The 22829-nt window shown below is 38.8% G+C and overlaps 1 protein-coding gene across 1 annotated transcript in view; it reads left to right on the forward strand.

The window, feature by feature from the left end:
- The window catches only part of PLXNC1 (plexin C1), a 68985-nt gene that overhangs the window by 11109 nt on the left and 35047 nt on the right, over positions 1-22829 (forward strand). The window contains exons 2-10 of the mRNA XM_062570847.1: positions 1900-2022; positions 3502-3636; positions 5332-5432; positions 11887-12001; positions 12982-13126; positions 15499-15568; positions 16948-17023; positions 17145-17201; positions 22088-22227. Coding sequence (XP_062426831.1) covers positions 1900-2022; positions 3502-3636; positions 5332-5432; positions 11887-12001; positions 12982-13126; positions 15499-15568; positions 16948-17023; positions 17145-17201; positions 22088-22227 — 962 coding nt within the window. The remainder of the gene's footprint in view (positions 1-1899; positions 2023-3501; positions 3637-5331; positions 5433-11886; positions 12002-12981; positions 13127-15498; positions 15569-16947; positions 17024-17144; positions 17202-22087; positions 22228-22829) is intronic.

The raw sequence follows: 22829 nt of genomic DNA on the forward strand, positions 1-22829 counted from the left end.
CAGAAAAAAAATATTTCTATGTGAAAAGATCTTTTGGGGTTCAGCCAGCATTCTAGTATGCAGGAGGGTTGGATTCAGCTGTTACTTGAGTCATGGGTTTGCTTCACGACTTTGAGAAATGCCTTCACCTTTCTGTGAAATGAGGATTTTAGTGGTTTGTTCTCCCACTCCCCACTTTCTGTCTTATGTGCTAAAGCACTCAGGGGGTTCCTGTAGATTTAGGGGTCTGTGCTGGAGGCTGAGGTTGTAGTCATTTTAAGCTGGATTTATGGAGGTTGTTGCCAAGGGCCCAAACCTACCTGAGCTCTCCTCCCACTTCTCCCTGCCTCCCTCTCCTTTGTGCTAGCACTTGGGTCCATGCAGCTGCATGTCCACCTGCTCGGGAGGCTGGCCCACATGAAAATTCAGGCAGGCAAGCAGGCAGGTAGACAGATAGGTAGATAGATGGGTTGGTTTCCAGGCCATTTTCCAGCTGCAGCATTTCTTTGATCAAACTCATTGCAAAGCTGTGTGCTACCTTATATATACTGGGAAAGAGGGAAGCAGGATATGGCTGGGGTTGAAGCTGTTTGGGGAGCAGATGGGATCACACTTTTGGCAGCATCTGTCACTAAGATTGATTTAAAGCAATTACGGGATTGCAAAATTAAGTTACTGCTTGCAAGGTAGAAGGCTGGGTTTGTAAGAGCTTTGGGATGGGGGCGGTGTCTCACCTAGCAAAGGAGCAGTGCCTAGTGCAGTATGGTCTTCTTCTGTACTTGATGTTCTACAGTGCAGATGATAGATTAGAGATACTTGGTTTGGTTTCATTTCCCCTAAGATGCAGGGATTTCCTGCACTATATTTTCTTATATGAGCTTCTTACATGCTTCTGTTACATAGCATCATCCAGCTTGTAAGTACTGAGAATTTTAAGTGACATTTTGCTTTTGAAGTCTTCATGGGTGTGTTTAGTCTAGACATAGTGAGCCAAAAGTTTTCATGGTCACTCTGATATAACTCATACTCTGCTGTAAATAGCTTATCATTTTGTGAAAAAAGGTAACAAGTGTATTATTCGGACAGATTTCTCTAATGCCAAATGATATTCAGATAATGTCATATAATAGTGTATATTATAAAATCTGCATTATTTCTGTTTTTATTATCATAGTTTTGTCGTAACAGGTATTGCCAACTCTGAATTAAGCATGTCCTTGGAAACCTTCACTTCTATACATAGAAGAACTATGAAAGTGCAAAGAGCAAGAAAATAACCTATTTTTAGTGCTAGCACTGATATGAACTGTATGATGCTCTATCATCTCTTTTATATTTATGTAATATGCAAGTCTCAGCTTCCTTTAGTGTGAAGCAGGAAACCAGAAAGGGGAGGATGTAAGTCTACATTTCTGACCAGAAAAAAACGAACAAACAAATGAAGTCTGTGTGTTTGAAGAACCTCCTTTCTCTGGAATACGTACATGCTTTTAAAAGTCTTTTCTGAGTGTGTCCATAGCCTTCATGATAGATTCAGTCAGGTGACAGCAAAACATTGCCACGTGGAGAAAAACTGGTAGTTCAGAAAAGGTCCAGGCACTTTGTCCCCCAAAAAGAGAGATTCGGTTGTGAAGTAATGTGCTGCTCTTAGAACAAGCCTATGTCAGTGGTTTAGCTACAGAACATATAATCTCTACTGCAGATGCAACCAGATACCGTATAAAAAAGTAAGTAGTTTCATATTTCATGCACTGCTTCCAAGGATATTTTGCTCTGAAATTGTGCCAAAATAAAAATAAGCTGTTATCTAAAATTGAGCTCTCTGAGAATCTTTTCAGGGGGGTTTCTTTCCTTTTTATTGATGTTTTGCCATATAGGTGAATAGTTTTAAAATAATTTTCTCTTGTATCTGATTTTCAGGAAGCACGATCAATCAAGAAGTTACCTACCTTGATTCACTCTAATTTAGTGGCTGTTTATGGCACGGTTGTTTTGAATCAGATAGTTCTGTTTCTGGGAACAGATGATGGACAGTTATTGAAGGTAAGCTGAATGTGGATGCCATGGGAATGCCTCCCTTCTGCGCCAGCTACTGGTGTGTTCAAAAGAGTAAAAGTTTCATGTATTTTTATACACTGTAACAGAATACTCTGAATCTCTGTCTTTTTTTTTTTTTATTTGTTTTATGAAGAAACTGCTCTCTTGTTACTTGGAGAGCAAGATAACCTTCAGAAGCAATTATGTGCCCTGCTTAAAATTCACAGAAACATTTCATTAATCTACTAATGACTGTAGTAATTAATTTCTGGACTGCAGAGTTCTCAGTTGCACTGTCTTTTGTTTACTTCCTTGCTTTGTTTCTTTTTTCCTCATGGAAGTACTAAATACTACTAGATTTTGGAAGCCTGTGAGGGGAACATGTTTGCTTGTTTGTTTGTGTGTTTGTTAGCCTATCTGCGTGATGTGAATAGCTGTCCATTAGAGAGAAAAGCGAAGGACTCACTTTGCCATAGCTTCAGAATAGTTGACCTGTGCCAGCTTGGATCAGTCACCTAGAGGTGAAAGTCACCTTATCTCAGTATCAAACCTTTCAACCATCCAGTCAAATGTCTTTATGGTTGAATTTTTTTCTGGAGTTTTGTGAGAATGTGTATTTCCTGTCTACACAGCAAAGGATTTCTCTCGTTTTTATTAAACAGGCAGTTGGAGGGGAATATAATAAAGATGATGAAAAGATTCTACCCATTTGATTTCACTGTGCTAACCTAATGCTTTTGACAATAAAAAATAAAATCGAAGGCTTTTATGTCCCCTTAGGAGAATGAGGAATATGAACGTATCTCCCTTGTTTAGTCATGTTTATGGAAATAAGAGGTAAAAAGTCATAGAAAACTTTGTACTGATGTTAGTGTACTTATTAACTTGAAAATTAAAGTGGTCTCTGATTCTCTTGATTTCTGTGAAAAGAGTGGCAGAAAACTCTGGAGTTACACAAGGTAAGAAAAAGTAATAGCAACTTAAATGTATACTCACAGAAACCACGAAGAAGCATCTGTCTTGAAAGCATTTGTCAGTAACTGTCATAGGTTCCTTTTTACATGATGATAGTTCTCATCTGGTGGTGTCATGGATCTTAATTTGTTTTGTGAACATCCTACTCTCCACTCCATTCATAGAAGTACTTAACACATCATGACTTTTATTGGATATAGTTATCTCTTCCACATTCAGTCTTTCTGTAAATTAGGAACACATTTGATGAAAAGAATGTTTCCTACGTTATACCAGTCCTAGGTTCAGTGCAAAATGTGTCTGGTCTGTATGTGGTAGCAATTCGGTTCTGACTGCCTTTTCCTCCATCTTTCTGCTATATAAGACCAGGTATGATATTGAATTTTATCATGGCATAGTAAATCATCTGAGAGGTTCTGGTACACCTAGTGAAAGAGCAAAAATTAGGCTTATGATTAAAATACTAACTGATAAAAGGATTTGTGAGTAATTTCTTTTCACTTGTTTTAGGCTATTCTTAATGATGATATGGTGTCTAATTGCCCAGAGGTTTTATATGAAATTAAGGAAGAAACTTCCATTTTCCCCAAACTTCGACTTGATCCAGTAGATAATAACTACATCTATTTATCCTCTGCTAATAAGGTAAGTACAATATTAAATTCAAGTAAACTGCTACTTTAAGGATTTACACCATTTTATAAGTGAAATGTCTGTTTGGATCAGAGTCAAACCTTAACTATCCAAATTCAGGTTACTCGGGTTTTGTCTGCACTTCTGCAGAGCTCATAGGAGCTTCCATGTCCATGGTGCTGCCTCCTGTTCCTATAGCCCAACAGGGCCCTTAATCCCATGCTTATTTTATGTTATTCTGTTTAGAGGTTCTGTATGATTCTTTTTTTCCTGGAGCCTTGCATATCTGACTGGCTTCATGCAAAATGAAGCCTGGAGTTATCAAACACATCTTAACATGCTTTGGGGAGGATGTTACTCTGAGTTGGTAATCTAGGCCTTAGTAGGTTAGTAGTGCCTGCTATTTGACTATGCAGTCTCTAAAGCAAAGGAGTCTTTTAACTGAAGAGATGGGTTTGAAGTCTTAGTTCTGCTGAGGCTAGTGATAAAATTCTTATCATCTTCAGTTAAGCCAAGTCTCCACCCCACCAAAAAAAAGGCACAAACTGAGCACAAACTTTGCAAATTCCTTCATCTCACCAGCAGCTGGGAAGACAGCTGTGAAAATGTATGGGCTGGCTGGCTAGCTTAGCTGGACATGATTTCACCCAGCACTTTGATACCTTCATTTATATGTATATGTAAATGTACGCAGGAAAGACTTGGGTTTTTTTTAGCTTTAATAAAAGAGCATATTGTTATGGAGGAGCAACAACTTTTAGAAACAGCTTTTTTTTTTTTTTTTTCTTGGTAGTAGTCTATGATGCTGTTAGGTTCCTGAATCTACTGACTATCTCAAACATCTCCAGTTAAACTGAGTTTCGTAATACACAGTTGGAAAAAAAGAGTAAATAAAGTTCTTCATAAAAATATAACCTTGCTTCTGTTAACAAAATACAGGAACTTTTAATTCTTGCAAATTCTTGTTAATATTCAATTTTTAAATATTACAAGAATTCTTACAAATAAATGTTTTAAATCAAGAATGTTTTTATTATTAACATTATTAATTCTCATTATGATTAAAACATTATTATATTTTTAAACAAGATTTCTCTTTTCTTTTTTCCTTTTCTTTTCTGAAAATGGCTGACTAGGAAATTCAAGCTGAATGTACAAGTATAGATACATACAATATTATCACAATCATCTATATTTATCTAGTGAAATGGCATTTGCATGCATGTTTGGTAGTTGCATGCATTTGTACCGGTTTGCACATGCAGTTACCTGACACGTTGATGCAAACATAAATGCATTTTGTTTTGCACAAGCATTTTTGGATGCAGCTTCATTAGTCATTTAAAAACTTAAGTTCTAGTATGAGGAAAACAGTATTCTGCTAAGCAGAACATTATTCGTAAAATATACTTCCTTCTTACTATTATCGCTGTGCTAATGAATTTTTCATGCATTGCTTTGTCCATGCTGGCTAGTTAGCAGTAGAACCAAACTGTCATTGTCAGAGTAGTCTCATCATCTGATGACAAAATATGATATGTATAAAATAGGCTACAAACGTCTGTCGAAAGTACTTCTGGCAGAGGGGAGCACATACAGAAACTTCCCCAAAGGCATCGTATTTGGATGCTGTCAGATTTTTAAAGGTAATCCTCAATTTCCTTACTTATGGAGGCTATTTTAATTCACTGTATTCTTTGGTTTTAGGTGAGAAGAATACCAGTTGCAAATTGCAGTAGATTTGTTTCCCAGCAAGAATGCTTATCTGCAAAGGATCCCTACTGTGGGTGGTGTTCTTTGAATCAAAGGTATTTTCTGGTGTTTTAGACCTGCATATAAAAACAATACATTATTACTTATTGTACGCTTTTACAAGCTTGGGGCTGTTCAGCATGAAGATAGTATATCTTTGTATCTACTAAATTTTTATGAAATCAATCATAGCCATAAATGTGAGTCACTTTATTGTCATGTGTATTTTGACTTCAGCAAGGCTTTCGACACTGTCTCCCATAACATCCTCCTAGATAAGCTCAGGAAGTGTGGGTTAGACGAGTGGACAGTGAAGTGGATTGAGAACTGGCTGAAAGGCAGAGCTCAGAGGGTTGTCATCAGTGGTGTGGAGTCCAGTTGGAGGCCTGTGGCTAGTGGCATACCCCAGGGCTCAGAACTGGGTCCCATCCTGTTCAACTTCTTCATCCATGACCTGGATGAGGGGACACAGTGCCTCCTTAGCAAGTTTGCTGATGACACCAAGCTGGGAGGAGTGGCTGAGACACCAGAGGGCTGTGCTGCCATTCAGAGCTGGGCAGAGAGGAACTTCATGAGGTTCAACAAGGGCAAGTGCAGAGTCCTGCACCTAGGGAAAAATAACCCTAGGCACCAGCACAAGCTGGGGGCTGACCTTCTGGAGAGCAGCTCTGCAGAGAAAGAACTGGGAGTGCTGGTGGATGTCAAGTTGACCATGAGCCAGCAAGGTGCCCTTGTATCCAAGAAGGCCAATGGTATCTTGGGCAGCATTAGGAAGAGTGTTGCCGGCAGGTCAAGGGAAGTGATCCTGCCCCTCTACTCAGGGGCCTCATCTCGAGTACTGTGTCCAGTTCTGGGCTCCCCAGTACAAGAGAAACATGGAACTACTAGAGAGAGTCCAGCGCAGGGCTACGAAGATGATCAGAGGGCTGGAGCACCTGCCCTATGAGGAACGGCTGCAAGAGCTGGGCCTCTTCAGCCTGGGGAAGAGAAGACTGAGGGGGGATCTTATCAATGTGTACAAGTACCTGAAGGGAGGGTGTCAAGGGGATGGGGACAAACTCTTCTCAGTGGTGCCAAGCAACAGGACAAGAGGCAACGGGCAGAAATTGAAGCACAGGAAGTTCCACCTGAACATGAGGGGGAATTTCTTCACTGTGAGAGTGACGGAGCACTGGACCAGGTTGCCCAGAGAGGTTGTGGAGTCTCCTTCTCTGGAGAGCTTCAAGGCCTGCCTGGATGCAACCCTGTCTACCATGCTGTAGGTGACCCTGCTGAGCAGGGAGGTTGGACTAGATGATCTCCCGAGGTCCCTTCCAACCTTACTGATTCTATGATTTTATGATTCGTGTGAAAAGGTACTCTGTGCCTTTTAGAGCATATGTTAATCCTCAGATTTTTTAGGTTTGCGCATAAAATTTATGTTGGGCTAAAAAGAAATGATTTTAGAATTCTTTTTCTAAAAAGATTTTTTCTAAAAAGAAATTTGGTTTTAAAATAGATGTTCTGGATTCAAACATTGACTGGGATATGCAATTATGTACACATGCTTGAAACAGCTTGATAGCTGGGCAGCGTCTTGCTTATAAAAAGAGGAAAAGAGTGCTCAGCTGACTTCAACATTGACATTTCCTTGCTTTGTAACCATTGCCTTTTGCTTTAGGCCAGTCGAGAATGATTTTCTAAACACTTCATCTTCCCATTCAAGTCATGAGTTTTGAAGCTTTTTTGAATTGGGTTTCAAAACTGCTGTACTATACTTCTGGATGTGGAAAGACTGGACTTGAAGGACTTCCCAGGTCATCAAGGCTAGTCCTGACTATTGCAAGCAACCACACCATGTAAACCCACTCACACTGATCAAGCCCTGTCCTGAACTGAGGAAGGCTTTCCTCAGTGCTCAGATTGGCTGGCTGTCCAAGAGCTTCATTGTTCTGCTGCTTTAAAATATTTCTCCTTGTTTTCATCACAAATGTACTCATAGATAGTTATACCCATTCTTCTGGTGACAACATTATTTTAAAGGGATTTTCCCCCTCCCTCATATTTATCACCTCAATATAATTGTGAAAGCAATCCCTTCTTTAGTTTCATTTTGCTACACTAACACAGCAAATTGAATGATAGCACCTCTGTGCAATTTTTATGCATGTTTTTTAAATAGGGATGACTAGGACTGTCACAGTATTTAAGAAGAGCTGTCACCTTGCTCAGTGGTGTTTAATCCTTCCCAGTTTGTCCAGCAAGCACTTTAATTGATACGTCCAGATATTGCAAATGTCTTCTTCATGACTGCATCACGTTGATGGGCCACAATCATCCGCGATCGAATAAAGCCCCCAGGTCCTTCTCTTTCTTTGTTCTGTTTTTTTTCCCCCAACTAATAAGTTTCCAGTCTAAAGCACATATGGGTTGAGAGGTTTCTATTGCTCTAAGTACATGTTCTTGTATTTTGTGCCATGTAATGTCATCGTATTTCAAGGTCATCCAAGTTTTCCTGTGTGATATTCTGATTCTTCTCTGCATGATGGTCTCAACTTGATATCATCAGCAGATGTCATCAGGATATACCTTCTTTTTATGCCAGTTCATCAATGACTAAAACATTAAGCAAAAAAGGTTACAACATTGATTTTTGAGGAATTCCACTAGTGATCTTCCCTTATAAGGTTAATACTACACACGTTGATTTCTTTCAGTGTCAGCATGATGTTGTTGAAGACTTACTTGTTTGTGTTTGCAAAAGTGGCTATTAAAAGAAACTAGATTTTTGTTCTTTCATGTGTTTTCTTCAAACTTCTTTTCCTCTCTTGTTAGAGGCTGTTTATGTTAAGGGTGTTAAACTTTTCTGGCTTTTAATTACCTTATAAAAAGCTTGAAAATAGGAGTTACTAGTCAGTAAATCCCCTATTTATGAGGGAAATCACCAAAAGTTTCCACCTGGTTGAAACAGAGATAATTTACTCTTTTGGAGAAAAAGTGAATTACTGTAACATGATTCCCTTTAACACTTACATCATTTTTCTTTGTTAGGCACTTATCATCATTAAATGTTTGTGTTTGTGAAGATATAGCTCTGAGTGAAGCTTTAGAAAAAGAAAGAAATGTTTTTAGCAGAAGTTTTTAGTAAATTCAGGACACGTGTACAATACATACATGCATACAAATACATAAAAAAAATGTACAAATCACCATAGTAGATTTTTGTTATTTGGAAAAATATACTTGGTGTTGTCAGGAGACAAAAGTGTTGATTTTGTGTTAAGGAGGCTGATTATATATGTTACACTAACTAGAGAATATATCTTATATTAAATGTGCATTCCAGTTTTTAATAAAACCTTTTAGCAGTGCTTCATTTTAAAGACAGTGTGGATTCAAATCTAATGTTTCGATGAAAAAATACACATATCCCATTGGAAGTAAAAACAAAATGAAACAAAATATTTCTATTCCTTGTTCCACAGGAACAAAGGTATAAATTCTCCTTTTCACTTACACGCATTCAAAAGAATTAGTCATAGCATAGTATGATTTCTCTTAATGTATATTGATTTTCTTCAGATGAATCAGATTTACCTGAAGTATGTTGAAATTACTCCAATACAAAGCACTGATATTTTCCATGGATTTCAATGTGGAAATAGTACAGTGTTTCTTAGTTATCTGGTATGATGAACCCGACTTTCAAATTTGGTCAGTGCTTGTGGCATCTACGGACTTCTTCTGGGGGTTAGTATCTTGGAAAATCAAACCAAAACTTTCTCTGAAATCATGTTCCTGTTCTACAAGGCAATCAGCATATTATAGCAAGACAGAGAAAAAACTCAGAAGGACCTGTAGTCAATGTAACAGTGGCGTAAAGAACTAGCTTGCTGTGAAAGATTAGAGAAATTCTTCTCTCTGCTTTTCTCAGTACACAAATCTGTGCATGTTGGAAATCTGATTCGCTGAGTACTTAAAGCAGATACTGCCCCTTCATCTCTCATGGAAGCCTCAGGCTCCTTCTCTCTAAATTTGCTCCCTTCCCAGGGATGACTAATGAATCTCATTCTTTGCTTTTTGTTCTTTCTTGCTGCCCTGTCCCATAATTCTCTTTCATGTTGTATAGAGTCTGGCCCAGTCTATCTTGCTGGCAAAACTAAACTCCAGAAATTTTCAGCTACTTTGATCTATTGAACTTTTTCCCCTGCTTTCTTAGGAGCTGTCTGAACCTGAATATGCTGATTAAACCTTCTCAGCAGCATGTGGTTCTCAATAATGTTTGTCTGTTATGTTCATTCCAATAGACTCACAAACAATGTAGATTGTCTTGAAATAGGACTACAACAAAATATCTCATCCTTAAGCAAGTGATCTTCTTGTCCACTTGCTGTATTATTGGCCTGTACAAGGCAATTGTGAGAATTTTTGCTGAGAGGCACTAGATGTTGTACTTTCCTCTTTGCTGATACTTCCTACAAAATGACCGTTCCCTTTAGCACATAAGTGTTAAAGGCCAGCTTTTAGAACAGCAAAAAAATATTTTCCCTAGCAAGAAAACATGCACAGTCTTGGGTCCTGGCTGACATTACTTTTTTGCCATGTAACTGTTAGATCCTTCTTCATAGACAACGGAAACTGGCTCATTACTTCTATTGCTCAGGCAATCTAAGAATGCAGATATCTTTGTCCTGGGCAGTTTTAGAGATTCAATTTTATAGTTTTCTTCTTTAGTATTAGTGGCACTGAAATCTATATGCTTGTCTTGTGCCAAATATGGTAAATGTGTTTCTTCACATCTTCAACAGTGAGATCCTCAGACCATCAGAAACTATTGGATGTCTGTCTCCTGCATCTCATTCCTAGTGAGAGTTAGTTACCTATACATCCCTGAGCATACAGGTTTATAGATATCTGTTGCTAACAGATCTTGCCCTCTGCGGTTCAAAAATTGTGGCGTTTATGGACCTTAGTGATCTCAGTAATGTGAAGAGAGATATGCATGAGACCAAAATTTGACCTAGTTAACTAAATTTAAAATATGTCAAACATACGCTTAATTTATTATAGTATAGTTATGATCTGAATGTATTCAAATGCAAAACTGATGTTCTTATACAGCAGGAACTCCATTTCCTCAGTTAGACCACACAGGAAGTGACCTTGTGCTTAACTGCATTCCTGCTGCCAGCAACTTGATTTACAGAGAAGATAGCTATCTGGTCTGTTTGTGGAGTTACTTCAGGCATTTTGGAAAGTGGTAGACATTTTTCTTAAAAGTCTTTCATTTCTTTTTTCTTCTGCAGAAAAAAAAAAAACCTTCTATCTAAATGTGTTTATACAGTGAGCTCTGAAATCCTCATGAAAAGTTTTTGTAAATGCCAATGCTTTGGAATCAAGTACACATATCTAATGTTTAGCAAAGGAATAGTTCATTAATGCGCATGCAACTGGTCACGTAGTTGAGGCTACATGTGCTTCTGCTTTTTCGTGGAATTGAGGCCTCATACTTCTTTTGTTCTACCTAATTCAAACAGTCTGAGGGAAAATATTTTATGTAATATCTAGATATGAACACTATTAAAATATTTAGATATATGCAGTGAGAACTTGCTTGTATTGACTTGCTAGCTATCTGAAAATAAGAGTTAAGCTATGGATTGTTCATTAACTCTCCACTCTGCTGTTTTAAGGATTCACTTTTCAAACTGAGAGATTTTCCATCTAATTTTGTTTGCTGATGTTCTGTTTTTTTGTGTGTATTAATAATTGTGATCTTTATAGTGTTTATATCTCCCAGTATTTCCTCTTTCTTTCAAAATTTTGTGCTGTCTACTGTATACTTTCTATTTCCAACAATTTGCTCTCTGTAACATTTTTATGTACTTTGTGCCATCCTACTTCTGAAATTGAATTTATTCTTGAAGATGGAGAAATCTATTTTGAAGTACCTCAGATCAGTGGACAGTGAACAAGATTAATAGGAATGATTCATCTCATCAACTGTACTTGTCTATAGCATAGCTCTACATCTGAGCTTCAACCTCAGCTCCCCTTACATTCAGTGGAAAGAGCAGTTTCTCTCTGGTGTAATTCATCTCATTTTTGTGTGAATGTCTAAAATAGATGGGGTGAATCACACCCTAAAATAGCCCAGGTCTCTCCATTGAGTGTAGAGGGAACTGAAGGATCAGGTCTGGAGCTCTACGTTGAAAGAGTCTACAGTTAGGGGTAGTGAATTCCAGCCCAAGCTATGAAGCCCATCATTTCTGGCCAATCATCTAATATTTCCTTGAGTCCCATTGACTTAGTCAGGACCCTAGAGCATACATTAATGTGTTGTAATTTATTTTGATAAGCAGAAGATTTTCCTGATTGTTTTCCTGGAGCTTTTTGTGGCTGTTACTGTATTCCTGTAAAAAAATCAATCGTGTTCCTGTAAAAAATCAATAGCATTAAATAAGTTGAAGTACAGTATCTGCAATCAAAGCCACCATAAGGAGGCTAGTATAATTTTATGTATACTTTTAGGTGCACATTAAAAGAGAATTGTATACGTTCAAACAGCATAAATGGTTGGTATAACATTTCACATGCACCTGATAAAGATCTGAAAATCCTGCTAAGTTTCCCTGCCAGAAATCAGGTATGTACATGCAGCTTTATGCATATTTGTTTATTGTGATTTTACTTGTGGTGTTCTGTCACTTATTGCAGCTTTCTTTCTTTTGTCACTGTGCTCCATATATTAGTTGCTCTTATCTAAACAATTGGTAAATATATAGACAAACCCAGTAAGCTGAATGTGTAGATCAAACAGATGTTCTCTTCCTCTGTTATAAAACATATCCTCAAGCTATACTTCATGATACTGACTCAAATATTCACTGTGCTGACAAGGGTGTTGCTTCCATTATATCAGTTATTTTAGTATTTTTGGTGAGTATATATCAAGCATATTATTTACCTTCTAAGCTTTATAACAAACTACAAAACATTCATTGGGACATATGTGCTAACACAAATAAGTCTTTAAGTGTTTGATGTTAGTGTTTATTCAGTGTCTGCTCAGAGCAAACAGCCTTGAGTATTTGATTTTCAAGTATTGTGACTGGCCACTTAATTTGGCTGCTATTGTTCCTGGCTTCCTGATTGCATGCACTAATGTGCTTGTATTTGTAAAGCACTGTCTGCCAGAACAAAGGATAATTCATGATAAGACAATTTCTGTTTCCTAATTAAGTGCACTTTGTATATTGATGCAAAAGTAAGCTTTCTATGAGGAGTTACACATTCTTGCTCAAATATTTTTAAGAGACAGCATATAGCACTGATATGGCAAAATTCTTGCATGAAATTCCTAAATGTTCCAAATTGTTCTCCTGACATAATTTACAGGTCTATTTAATTTCAGTAACTAAGCAATTTGTTCCTTTCAGCACTCTTTTTGTATTGCTTCTCCAGTTGGGAGAGGCTTTTTCCTTTGAGAGGATATCTAGTAAATTGTCTGTTTCTGCCACGAAAATTTTCTTTTGTACATTCCATAGTTTGAAGTTTTCTGTAAAGACAAGATGACAGCTTAACAAGTATTACAAGAAATCTGTTGTATTTTTTATGTTTTTATAGGTTGCTGTGACTGCAAGTATAAGCAAAATCCTTACTTCTTGTATGGTAAAAATTATAAAACCTGTTGAAATACTTTATGAAAATGTAATGCTGAAAAACTCCTCCTGTTTCTGCAATCTAACTACACCAGTGATAGCTGATAATGGTATGTTTTAATATTCCATTTATTTCATATTTATTCATTGTCTTTTATTACTGAGGAGAACTGAGCACAAACAGAGGCCTAATGCATGTAAGCGTAGGTAATGCTTTTTATTAAATGACTTTGAAAAAAAAAGATTCCTGTTCTGGCAAGTGATTTGAGTGTATTTACACTATTCTTGATAATTAAAGTTTTTTTAAGTATAGAATGCTCTCTAGAAGAACTATAGTATTTTAACATTAATAGCTAGAAGCAGATTCCTCAATTCGGCTTATAGCAGCTTAGTCTTTTTAGGAGTGTGTCTACGTGGTGTGGCTACCAGCTATGCAAGGAAACTTAGGGTAGCTACAAGTACAAGCAAATTGGCTGGAGTCATGGAAGTGTGTTCGTCAGTGCTCTGCTTCCAAAAATTAACCCACCTTAGCCTTTCTCTCATCTGCAAACATAATTTGTTTTTGCAGGAAGCTGTACCAGCATAAATAAGAGGAGAATTTGACTGCAAATGTCTATACAGAAAATAATCTTCACATTTAGTTAACTATTTCAACCTACTTTAGATACTTGTCAGAAAACAATTTTCACTATATATTCAATATAGAGGATACTACCTGTAGATAAGCAGAAAAATACATGCTTCAGGGATAATATGGCTGGTTTATTTTTTTGTGTTTGACTTGATTTATGTTTCCAAGTTAGTGGTTGAATCATCACATAATAATTCTTGTACTAGTTTGCTTACCAGTAGTGCTCAGAAACACAGACCTGAGAAACTTGTGGATCACATGATCACATTTTTGGGGTTGTTGTAGATCTTTGAATGAGGTGGTGAATTAAATGTCTGGACCACTGGAATTTTTGAGCTGTTCTGTAGGCTTTGGTCTCAACCTTTACAGCAGGGTGTTATTTGATTAATAGAAGGAGAAAATCCTTCCTGCATTGTTTCAGGGGTCTGTATAAGCACAGAACTCTTTACAGTTTGAATTTACGCTTTTTTTGATTTTGTTAGAACACAAAAGAGAGTTTAGATCTAAACTGAGAGTAAAGAGAACAAACTCAAGAATGCTATGTATTTTTAAGTTACATGAAGAGGAAATAGAAAGTTTAGATAAGTGCCTGCCTTCATCCTTTTCTAGATAATGTAGCCCAAAAGATACGTAACATTTTGCATAAATCTGATTCTCTTATAATAACTTTGTGTAGGAAGAGGAATGAAATGTTAGCAATGTCCTGTCTTTTTGTGGATTGCAGTGCTGCAAAAAGCTCTCTCTAGGGCATCCTTATCCCTGAGACAGGTTCCTTGCAACATCGAGATCTCAGGAGATCATCCTGTGGCCTTTGCATATCATAATGCCTATCATATCTATTTTGTGTGTCAAGTTCCTGTCTTAATACTGATTTGAGAATCAAGAAGAAAAGCCATTGTCTTTAGTAGGTGATGGTTAGGGTATCATGAGTATTAGGATACTTGCAGAAGTATCCTGACTTGTGTGAGGTGTAGTCAAAGCTGGCTCTCATCTGAACAAGCCAGCCTGTGATTTCTGTACCTTTGCAGAATAGGTATACCTTAAATGTGTAGCTTCCACATATTAAGAAACCATCTACTTCTTAGCACAGAGAAGCCAGAAGACTCTGCACACATGGGTTTCATTTGATATCAGACAGTTATTCATTTTGCACACATACACATCTGCAAGCACACATATGAAAGGGACCATGGTTTAAGTGGTATATCTAACTCTGCTCTTCGATGTGGTATTCTGCTCATGGGAGAAGAAGATATTCTTTCATTCCACAGCTGCCAGTGAATTGTTGGTACAGTAATTATGAGCTGAAATAATAGCAAATTGATTCATGCAATCATAAAAGATTTAAATAGAATGAAAATTACTACTACATAGATTACAAAAGAAGACTCTGAGACTAAGTGAGACAAAAAGGGAGAAGTATGGATATGTTGGGATATCTTGCATTAGAACAGTCTGTTGCCTTAGAAGGCTTGAATTCAGAGTCTGGCTGTGCTACAGGTAGACTATGTGCTCTTGAGATGTGATTTTATATCTCTACTTCATGCTGGCATTTCCTCATCTGTATCCTGACAATAATATTACTTTTCTGTATCTTGCAGAGATGACATCAAGGTTAATTAGGGAGTATGTGTAAAGTCTTTGAATAAGGTTCTAAAAGGTGCTGTTGAAGGACAAAATTTCATTATTTTTATTGGTCAGAAGTGTGCGTGAATGTGTATATGAGAGAAAAAAGAAGTGCATACCATGTAGAGAACAGATGAAGACACATGAGACTTCAAGTCGATTGTTTTTTTTTTACAGCAATCTCTTGTAATATCCAGCATATGTCTAACAGTCACATTTTTCCAGATTGTCTAGTTCTCGAAGCATCGCTGTCCTCAAGCACTTGGAATATCACACAAACATTTCAGTTGAAAAAGTAAGAACCTCTTTCTTGTTGAAGCTCATCGAAGGGGTTATATGAGTGTGCAGAGAGGGGGGCTGAAATCCGATTGCTCTTTTTTTGGTTAGATTTTGATTTACAAAGGAAGTACCTTTGTACACCAGAGATAGCAAAAACCCCTTTCTGGGCCCATTTCCTCTTTCTCCTCTCTTTCTTTGTTCTTAGAAAGCTACTTTCATGTGAAGCTTCTGTTGTTTATCAGGACCTTGGCAGCTATAGCAGAGTTATTACAATGCTGGTCACTTATGACAAGTGCCTGATGAGATAATGAAGGATGGCACAATGATATTAAAATCCTTTTTCTTCTGTGTGAGAAAGGAGGGCCGCCTGTAATTAGCTCAGAATAAAACCTGGATCAGAGGAGTTTCAGTCAACTGAAAGAGTCAAGCGCTTCCGTAAAAGTCACCTTTAGGAGTTGTTTTTTAATTGATCAAGATGCCATTTAAATACACACGTATCATGAGTACAGTTAAAGCAGAAAGTAACACTTTGTCTGCTAATAGTAACAACGAATACCTGTTGTTCAGTTCAAAGTATTCTTCAGAGCCATAGTCTTTGTTCTGAGCTCTCAGCAGAAATAGTTTGTGCCCAGCACATTGACCAACCCTTTATGCTACGTAGGTGTGAGACCTTAGAAAGATCTGGCTAACGTACACTCCAGGTAACCACAGCGCTCCCTTTCAGAGCTCTGCTCTTCCCTGTATGGAGAGGTTAATTCCTGGGCTCCTGGGAGGAGGCTGAACTCCTGCTTTTTGAGAATTGGTACGTCACTTCCCTGGCTCTGGAGCAACACAGGGAAGGAACTGTCATTCTCTAAAGCGCAGTACTTTTCAGCGCATGCAGAGGGGAGCTTTGCTGCTGTCGGCCCTTGTTCATGCTGACTGATGTATTCCAGAGCGAGACAGGGACAAACTTGTCTCCAGTTGGCATGTATCTTTTTAGCAGTAGTACTTGTTAACACTGCAGATGCAGAACAGAAATTCTGCAGGAAAGCTGTGAAAGATTCAGTGATGTTTTTTTCTGCCCTTCTCTGGATAAAAAACATGACCTGGCCACTTACTAGAAAACCACAGCAAAATGAAACACAGAGTATTCTGTCTGCTTCATGCTTTTCATAAGTATATGACCCACATCATAAATTATATTTTGTACTAAATTTGTCTTCAGAATAAGCAGTACAGAACAATATTCTTGGAAGGTAAACACAATGTGTATGTTTTACACATTTCATTATATGTTTGCCGGATTGTTCTCTTGGGTCTGTGCTTCTTTCTGTCACTTGAAATTTCACATTCATGGTTGAATCTATATTGAGTCCCTGTGTCTTACAAAAACTCTGTTTTCTGTGTTGCCAGCTGCTCACGATGTATACACAAGGGTGAGTGTGCCAGCTGTAAAAGGAAGAGTGTCTCTCCTGCCACTGCCTGCCAGGTGAAGTTTGGTGGGGAGGACTGGAATCTCCTGTAGTTTTTTTTCCTTGTATTTCTTACATCTGAGCAGCAATTTGTCTCTTCCTTGTCCTGACATGGAGAAATGCTGATTTTTTTTTCAGGATAGTTGTAATGCCACTGCTGCTTCCGAGGGGAACACCGCTGTGCAGAAGGCAGAGGTTAGTTAGCATTTTGAGATTGACATTATTGAGATACTGTGGGCTGGGGGAGAAATTCATGTAAAAGGAAGGAACTTTGCAGAAACAGTAAGGGTAGAGATGAGGAGGTAGACAGTTATATAGAAAGATAGTGCAGAACTTGAATTAGTACTTTTCCTTATTATACTGCTTAAAGGCACAAACAAAAATTTGAGTTTCAGATCCAGGCGTTGTGACAATAAACACTGTAAAAGTCAAGTGCCTGCCTCTAGGTGCAGAATTTGCAATATTGCCTTAAGTACCAGAGTCCAAGCACACTCTACTTAGGTACTCCACAAGAGTCACTGTGCTGAGTACTGGGATATCTAAGCTGACCAAAATAAATAAGTAAATAAATAACAGAGGAGAACATCTCTGACTTAGCCTCTTGCCAGGACTTAAATGCCTCTTTGAGAGCTGCTATCACAGACAATTCTGTGAAACTAGGTTTTAGAGCCGCAAACCTCCTTCTCATTTTATGCACCCAGATCACAGTTTCTCTTAAAAAAAAATAGCTGCCAGGAGAACAAAAGGAAGGGGAGGATGTGCCACCCACTTTCTGGGTAACAGACAAGTGGCTAGGGGACGCATCCAGGAACTGGAATCCCTGGTGTTAGGAAATCCTTGGCTCCTACTTCCAGAAAAGTTTTCCTTGCTTCCAGACTGTAGACAAAACTGGGGATGGAGCTGCACTCCACCCCTCCTGTTCAGACTGGGTCACTGGGAAGGAAGGAGTGTTGCTGATGCCAAAGTACCCTTGTGAATCTGATCCTTAAGTTCTCTACTGAAATGATACAGACCCATATGTGAACTCAGCCCTCTTACCTCACAGGCCAGTGCTTTAACCACAGGGTTATCCCTTCATTCTTTATGGTGCCAAAATGCTTTACTTTTTTCATAAAGATGAGTAATCTTGTCATCCGTGGTTGCTTATGACATGCAGGTGTTAGGAGAGAAATGAGTAGTGAAGTGGAGTTTGACTGATGAGCAAGTACATAGAGATTTGCTGCCTACAGTTCTTGGTTTCTGCCTTTGTGTGAGTGATAGTGTGGTTGGTATAAATAGACATTGTGTTCTTATCTCCAAATGTCTTATTAGAACTACCCAAACTTTTACCTGTGAAAAAGAGAATTTCCTCTTAAATCCAGATGTTCAGCTGAGGTTTCTTAAAAAAAATTCCATTTTGTTTTCCACAGAGACAATGGGACTGTAATATTTTTGCTTCTGAATACTGATATTCTGGATTTGGTCTGCATATAAAGCATTATTGCTGATTAAAGAACAGAGGAAATTCTTTGCTGTGCTTCCAAGTGCATTAATTTGACATTGGTAAACAGCTGAAATTGCCTGGGAGATGGCTTTCTTCCACATGCCTTGTTTTGGAGAGACAGTGATGGACAAGGCTGTGAAAGCTCTAAAGGCAGTCCAAAGGCAGATGTTTATTTAGAAGTTAATATATTCAGAGGACTTTAAATTGCATTTGATATCCTGCTCACCTTTTACTGCTCTTGCTTTAAGAGGAACATATTAGAGGACTAAGAAAGAGGATTTGTGTTTTCACATAGCCCGAGTCAAGCATTTAGTTTGATTTAGTTTAATTTTAATTTAATATACTTTTCTTTGATGACAGTCCCAGCCCTCCTTCCTGACGCCAGCTGCTGGCTTCTATGCATGCACCTTCCTCCTCCTCCTTGTGCGGTTTGAGTGGTTGTGCGAGCAAGCTAGATTGGGGAGCTGATTTGGCTGGAAATAAATGTTTTCTTTTGGCAGGTTATTTTTCATCTGGGTCAGTTCCATGATCCAGTTCTCCCTGTAGCCTCAGAGTTTTGTGCCAGCACTAGAGAAGGGGTTGTGCAGGAAAGGGGATGAGCTGCCCAAGGTGGCAGAGGCTGCGGAAACCTGACTGCTGCCAAATGTCTCCCTGTGACCTGCAGCCATGCTAACCACACTTCTGAGTGTAGCTGTCACTGTTTTCACAACCCCAGGGAAGTGTTACACTGTCCAGAGGACAGAGGGCTAAATCTCAGAAATGTGTCGCTCTATTGAAGTTGACAGGGTCGTGCTAATATACATTACTTGAGGACCTGGTGCACGCTTTATGTATGACTCTCTATGTGTTTATGTTGCTTTCATCACCATCGTATCTGCATGCCTCACAACTACTGATATTTACAAATATCTTCCTGCCTCTCTTCTGTCTTCTGCCTCTTATTGCTGGGAGTCTCTCTTCCTGCCAGGCAGGGGCTTTGCATGCAGAAACTGAAAGGTCAGTGGCTCTTTTTTGCTAAGGATATGAGCACTGCAGACCCCAGCTAGCTCTTACAGAAGCTTTATTTCCTCCGCATTCAGAGGTGGAATTCACAGTTTCTTTGTTGCTGAGAAATGTAAGTGTTGCTGACAGCCACAGTCAGGAAAGAGGCACTCAAGTACCTCGGGCTAGCTTGGCTTAGCACTAAAACCAAAAGTCTGAGACAGAATTCAGCAGGGAAGTTGGTGTCATTTAGCTGCAGGAAAGGCATAATTCAGGGGTGAGACTTCAAGAATGAACCATTTTTGTCATGATTTCTGTTTAACGTAAAAAGAAATGAAGCAGGATAAATGTTCTCTATAACCGTACTATCTTTTCATGTCCTGAAATTTCTCTTTCCTTGCTTAAATGCTGGCTGTTAGCTGAAGTTTGAGGAAGTCTAATTTTCTCCAAGGCCTGGAGGCCCTGATGCTCAGAAGAGGGCAGAGGGAGCCTGCTCCTCACACGCCTAATTGAGCAGCACCTGGTAAATGCCTTGAGTGTGCCTTAGTGCAAAGCAGCTCTTGGCTCTTCCAAGGAAAGGAAGTACTGTTGTAGATACTGTGCAATGTTCTCTTAATGCAGTGCAAGGTCGCTGTTAGCCCTCACTGACCAGCACAAGCCAGCACGGACGTGTGTTGCCAGCACCTTGCAGAAAGCTTGAGCCCTGAAGCACCACATTGGCCTACAGCTTCCCTGGGCACAGGACACCTAATGCTCCTTGTCTTGATGTAGCGCTGGGGGATCTCCGCATGCTTATATTATATTTATATTGTATTAATCCTATCCTTTAGGATTCCTGCTAGTTACTTGTGAGAGCCCAGAAGCAATTTTGTACTCCTCTCTGTAGTATTTGGCTTCTGGGTCTGTCTGAGAATACTTACTTTCTTCTGGTGCATGGGAGACTGTGCGCAGGCAGGGACAGGATGTAGGTGGGGTAAAGCACTTGTGCTTCACAGGCTCAGGGTTCTACTTCATTTGTCCTGCTCACGTGATGAGGGTTAAACTGATCCCTAGATCAGGGTGGGAGCAAATTTTTCTCTCCAGGCAGTTTGACAGGGATTTGCTTTGCCCTCCTCAATTGCTTGTGTCCAGAAATCATCTCAGAGCAAAGGAATTTCTTCAGCAAATTCGCTGCTTTTGTAGGGCTTCTGGCCTCAGCCTTTGCACTCTCATACTCTTTCTTAAGGCATAAGTTGTGGTATTTGCTCAGTTGTGACAGGTCTCATGTTTATTCTGGAGTGCTGGGGAGCGTTCTGTGGGTGGTGGTAGCACGTGGGCAAAACATGCCAGGGACCTTTCTGAACCGGGCAAATTTGCAGAGAACTGGATTCTGTGACCCAAGTGGTCACCTCAGGCTAGGAGCCCAAAGTCATGATTGTGCTCAGATAAAACACATAAAAAGATGAGTGGGGAGAAAAGCCCTGTGGTAGGGACTTTCCTAGCTGGCATATAGGTTCTGTACCAGCTCTGTTCTCAGTATCAGAGTTGGTGGGTTATGAGCCAGCCTTATAAAGGCAGAAGGCTGAAAGGCTGAACGTGCCCATGGACTTGTTCACAAGTGAACTCAGCAGAAATCTGGATAATAGCAAAATTGTAAAAGCTTATTTTAGACTACTTTTCTAGGCAGTCTAAAACCAGGTTTGAAGTCATTTCCCTGAGAAGGTGCCAAACAGTTTTTGGTTTCACATGCATATTTTCCTGTTATTTTGGATGTTTTCACTTTTCTATCTGAAAGATGCAGAGGGAGGAAACTGACTGTATAAATCTATAAGATAAACTGGGGAAGCAATAAAACTGGTTAAACATGAGATGCTGTCAAATGCTTCAAGTCAATAAGCTAGTAAAACATCTCAATTCTTGCTCAGTAGTGTTAGTAAAAGAATAAGCAAAGAAAAAGATACGTGAAGAAAAACACAGTTTAAAAATTGGCCACATTTCTGTAATTCTGTGAAATCATCAGAATAAACTAGGATTATTTTTAAATGCTGGAAGATAGATCTGTAAACTTCTTTGCATCAGAATGTAATACCAAAAGACCCCTGCAATTGTGTAGTACCTTTAGGTCTACATATGACTTCGAAAAGACTTGCCAGTAAAGCTAATTTGGGGCACTTTCTTGACTTTTCATTCTAGGATTTGACCCTGCTTCCCCTTTTCAGGTCACAAGGGATGCCTTCATTTGTTTCTCTATCTCTCACAGTGATAGCACCATGGGTTTTTGTCTCCTGTTGCATTGTTCCTTAGTCCCTCGAAGGTCACACAAAATTTATCATTTCAAGCTGGATTTTTGTGATATGTGTATTCCAGTATGACAGATTATACTTCTTTTTAGCAACTTTATTTTGAAATAAATTGAAATATAAATTAGGTAGGTAAAAATAGTTGGCTTGTAAAGAATTTGTGGTTGCCAGTACTTTTCAGGATCAGATTCAAACTTATCAAGATTGGAAATTAATTGAAAAATGTATTCAAGTGCCATCAAATCTGTATTCCTGAATAGTGATTGCTTTTCTTTTGCTATCAGTTAACAGCCCAGTCTTTTTATAACCAGATTTTGTTTTGCTTTGTTTTCTAATAGCCTATCAAAATTCATTCCATTGAGCCTTTGTGGATTTCTACATTAGGCAAAAGTGAATTAACAGTCAAAGGAGAAAACTTTACACGCGCATCAGGCATAAAACTGATACTGATGGGAATCAGTGGCTGTAAACCAGACATGTGAGTTAACATAGCTCTGAAAAATATTTTTTTTGCTTTGCATGATGGAAATGACATGTACCCAGACCTAGATTTTCTTCTGGCTGTGCAGTTTTGTGAGCCATTCTCATGGACTTCTCCTTAGCAAAGAGTGGTGCTCTGTACTCCTGCTTTAATTTTACTTCTGCTTAATTTCATGTTCGGGTACTATAGAAGGGATGGAGTGGTTAGGTGGGCAGTTTGTGCACCTTTGGATTGTGGTCTTGCCCCAGCTAATTCATCTCTCAGCAATAGTTAGGATAATTCTGGGTCTCGTGACCTTCTAGGCCTTGCAGCAGCCAAAGAGAAGTTAAGTCATAGGAAAGTCTCAGCTTTATTTGACTCTCCTCTGTCTCAAAACACCCCCCAACTATTCTAAGATTCTGCTTGTGAAAGCTCAGACAACAAGGCAGGAAGGGGAATCATTCATGCAACAGCTTGTACTTTTCTCTGTTGATGCTTGTGTTGATGCTAGCCCGCAAGGCTATCTTACTCTGAATCAGTCATTTTCAGGTGCAGCTTCCATGGCTGCCTGTGATTGCCAAGCACGTTTCGTATAGCGAACACTTGAAAAAATATTCATA

Source organism: Rhea pennata, chromosome 1 (assembly GCF_028389875.1).
Source record: "Rhea pennata isolate bPtePen1 chromosome 1, bPtePen1.pri, whole genome shotgun sequence".
NCBI classification, from domain to species: domain Eukaryota; kingdom Metazoa; phylum Chordata; class Aves; order Rheiformes; family Rheidae; genus Rhea; species Rhea pennata.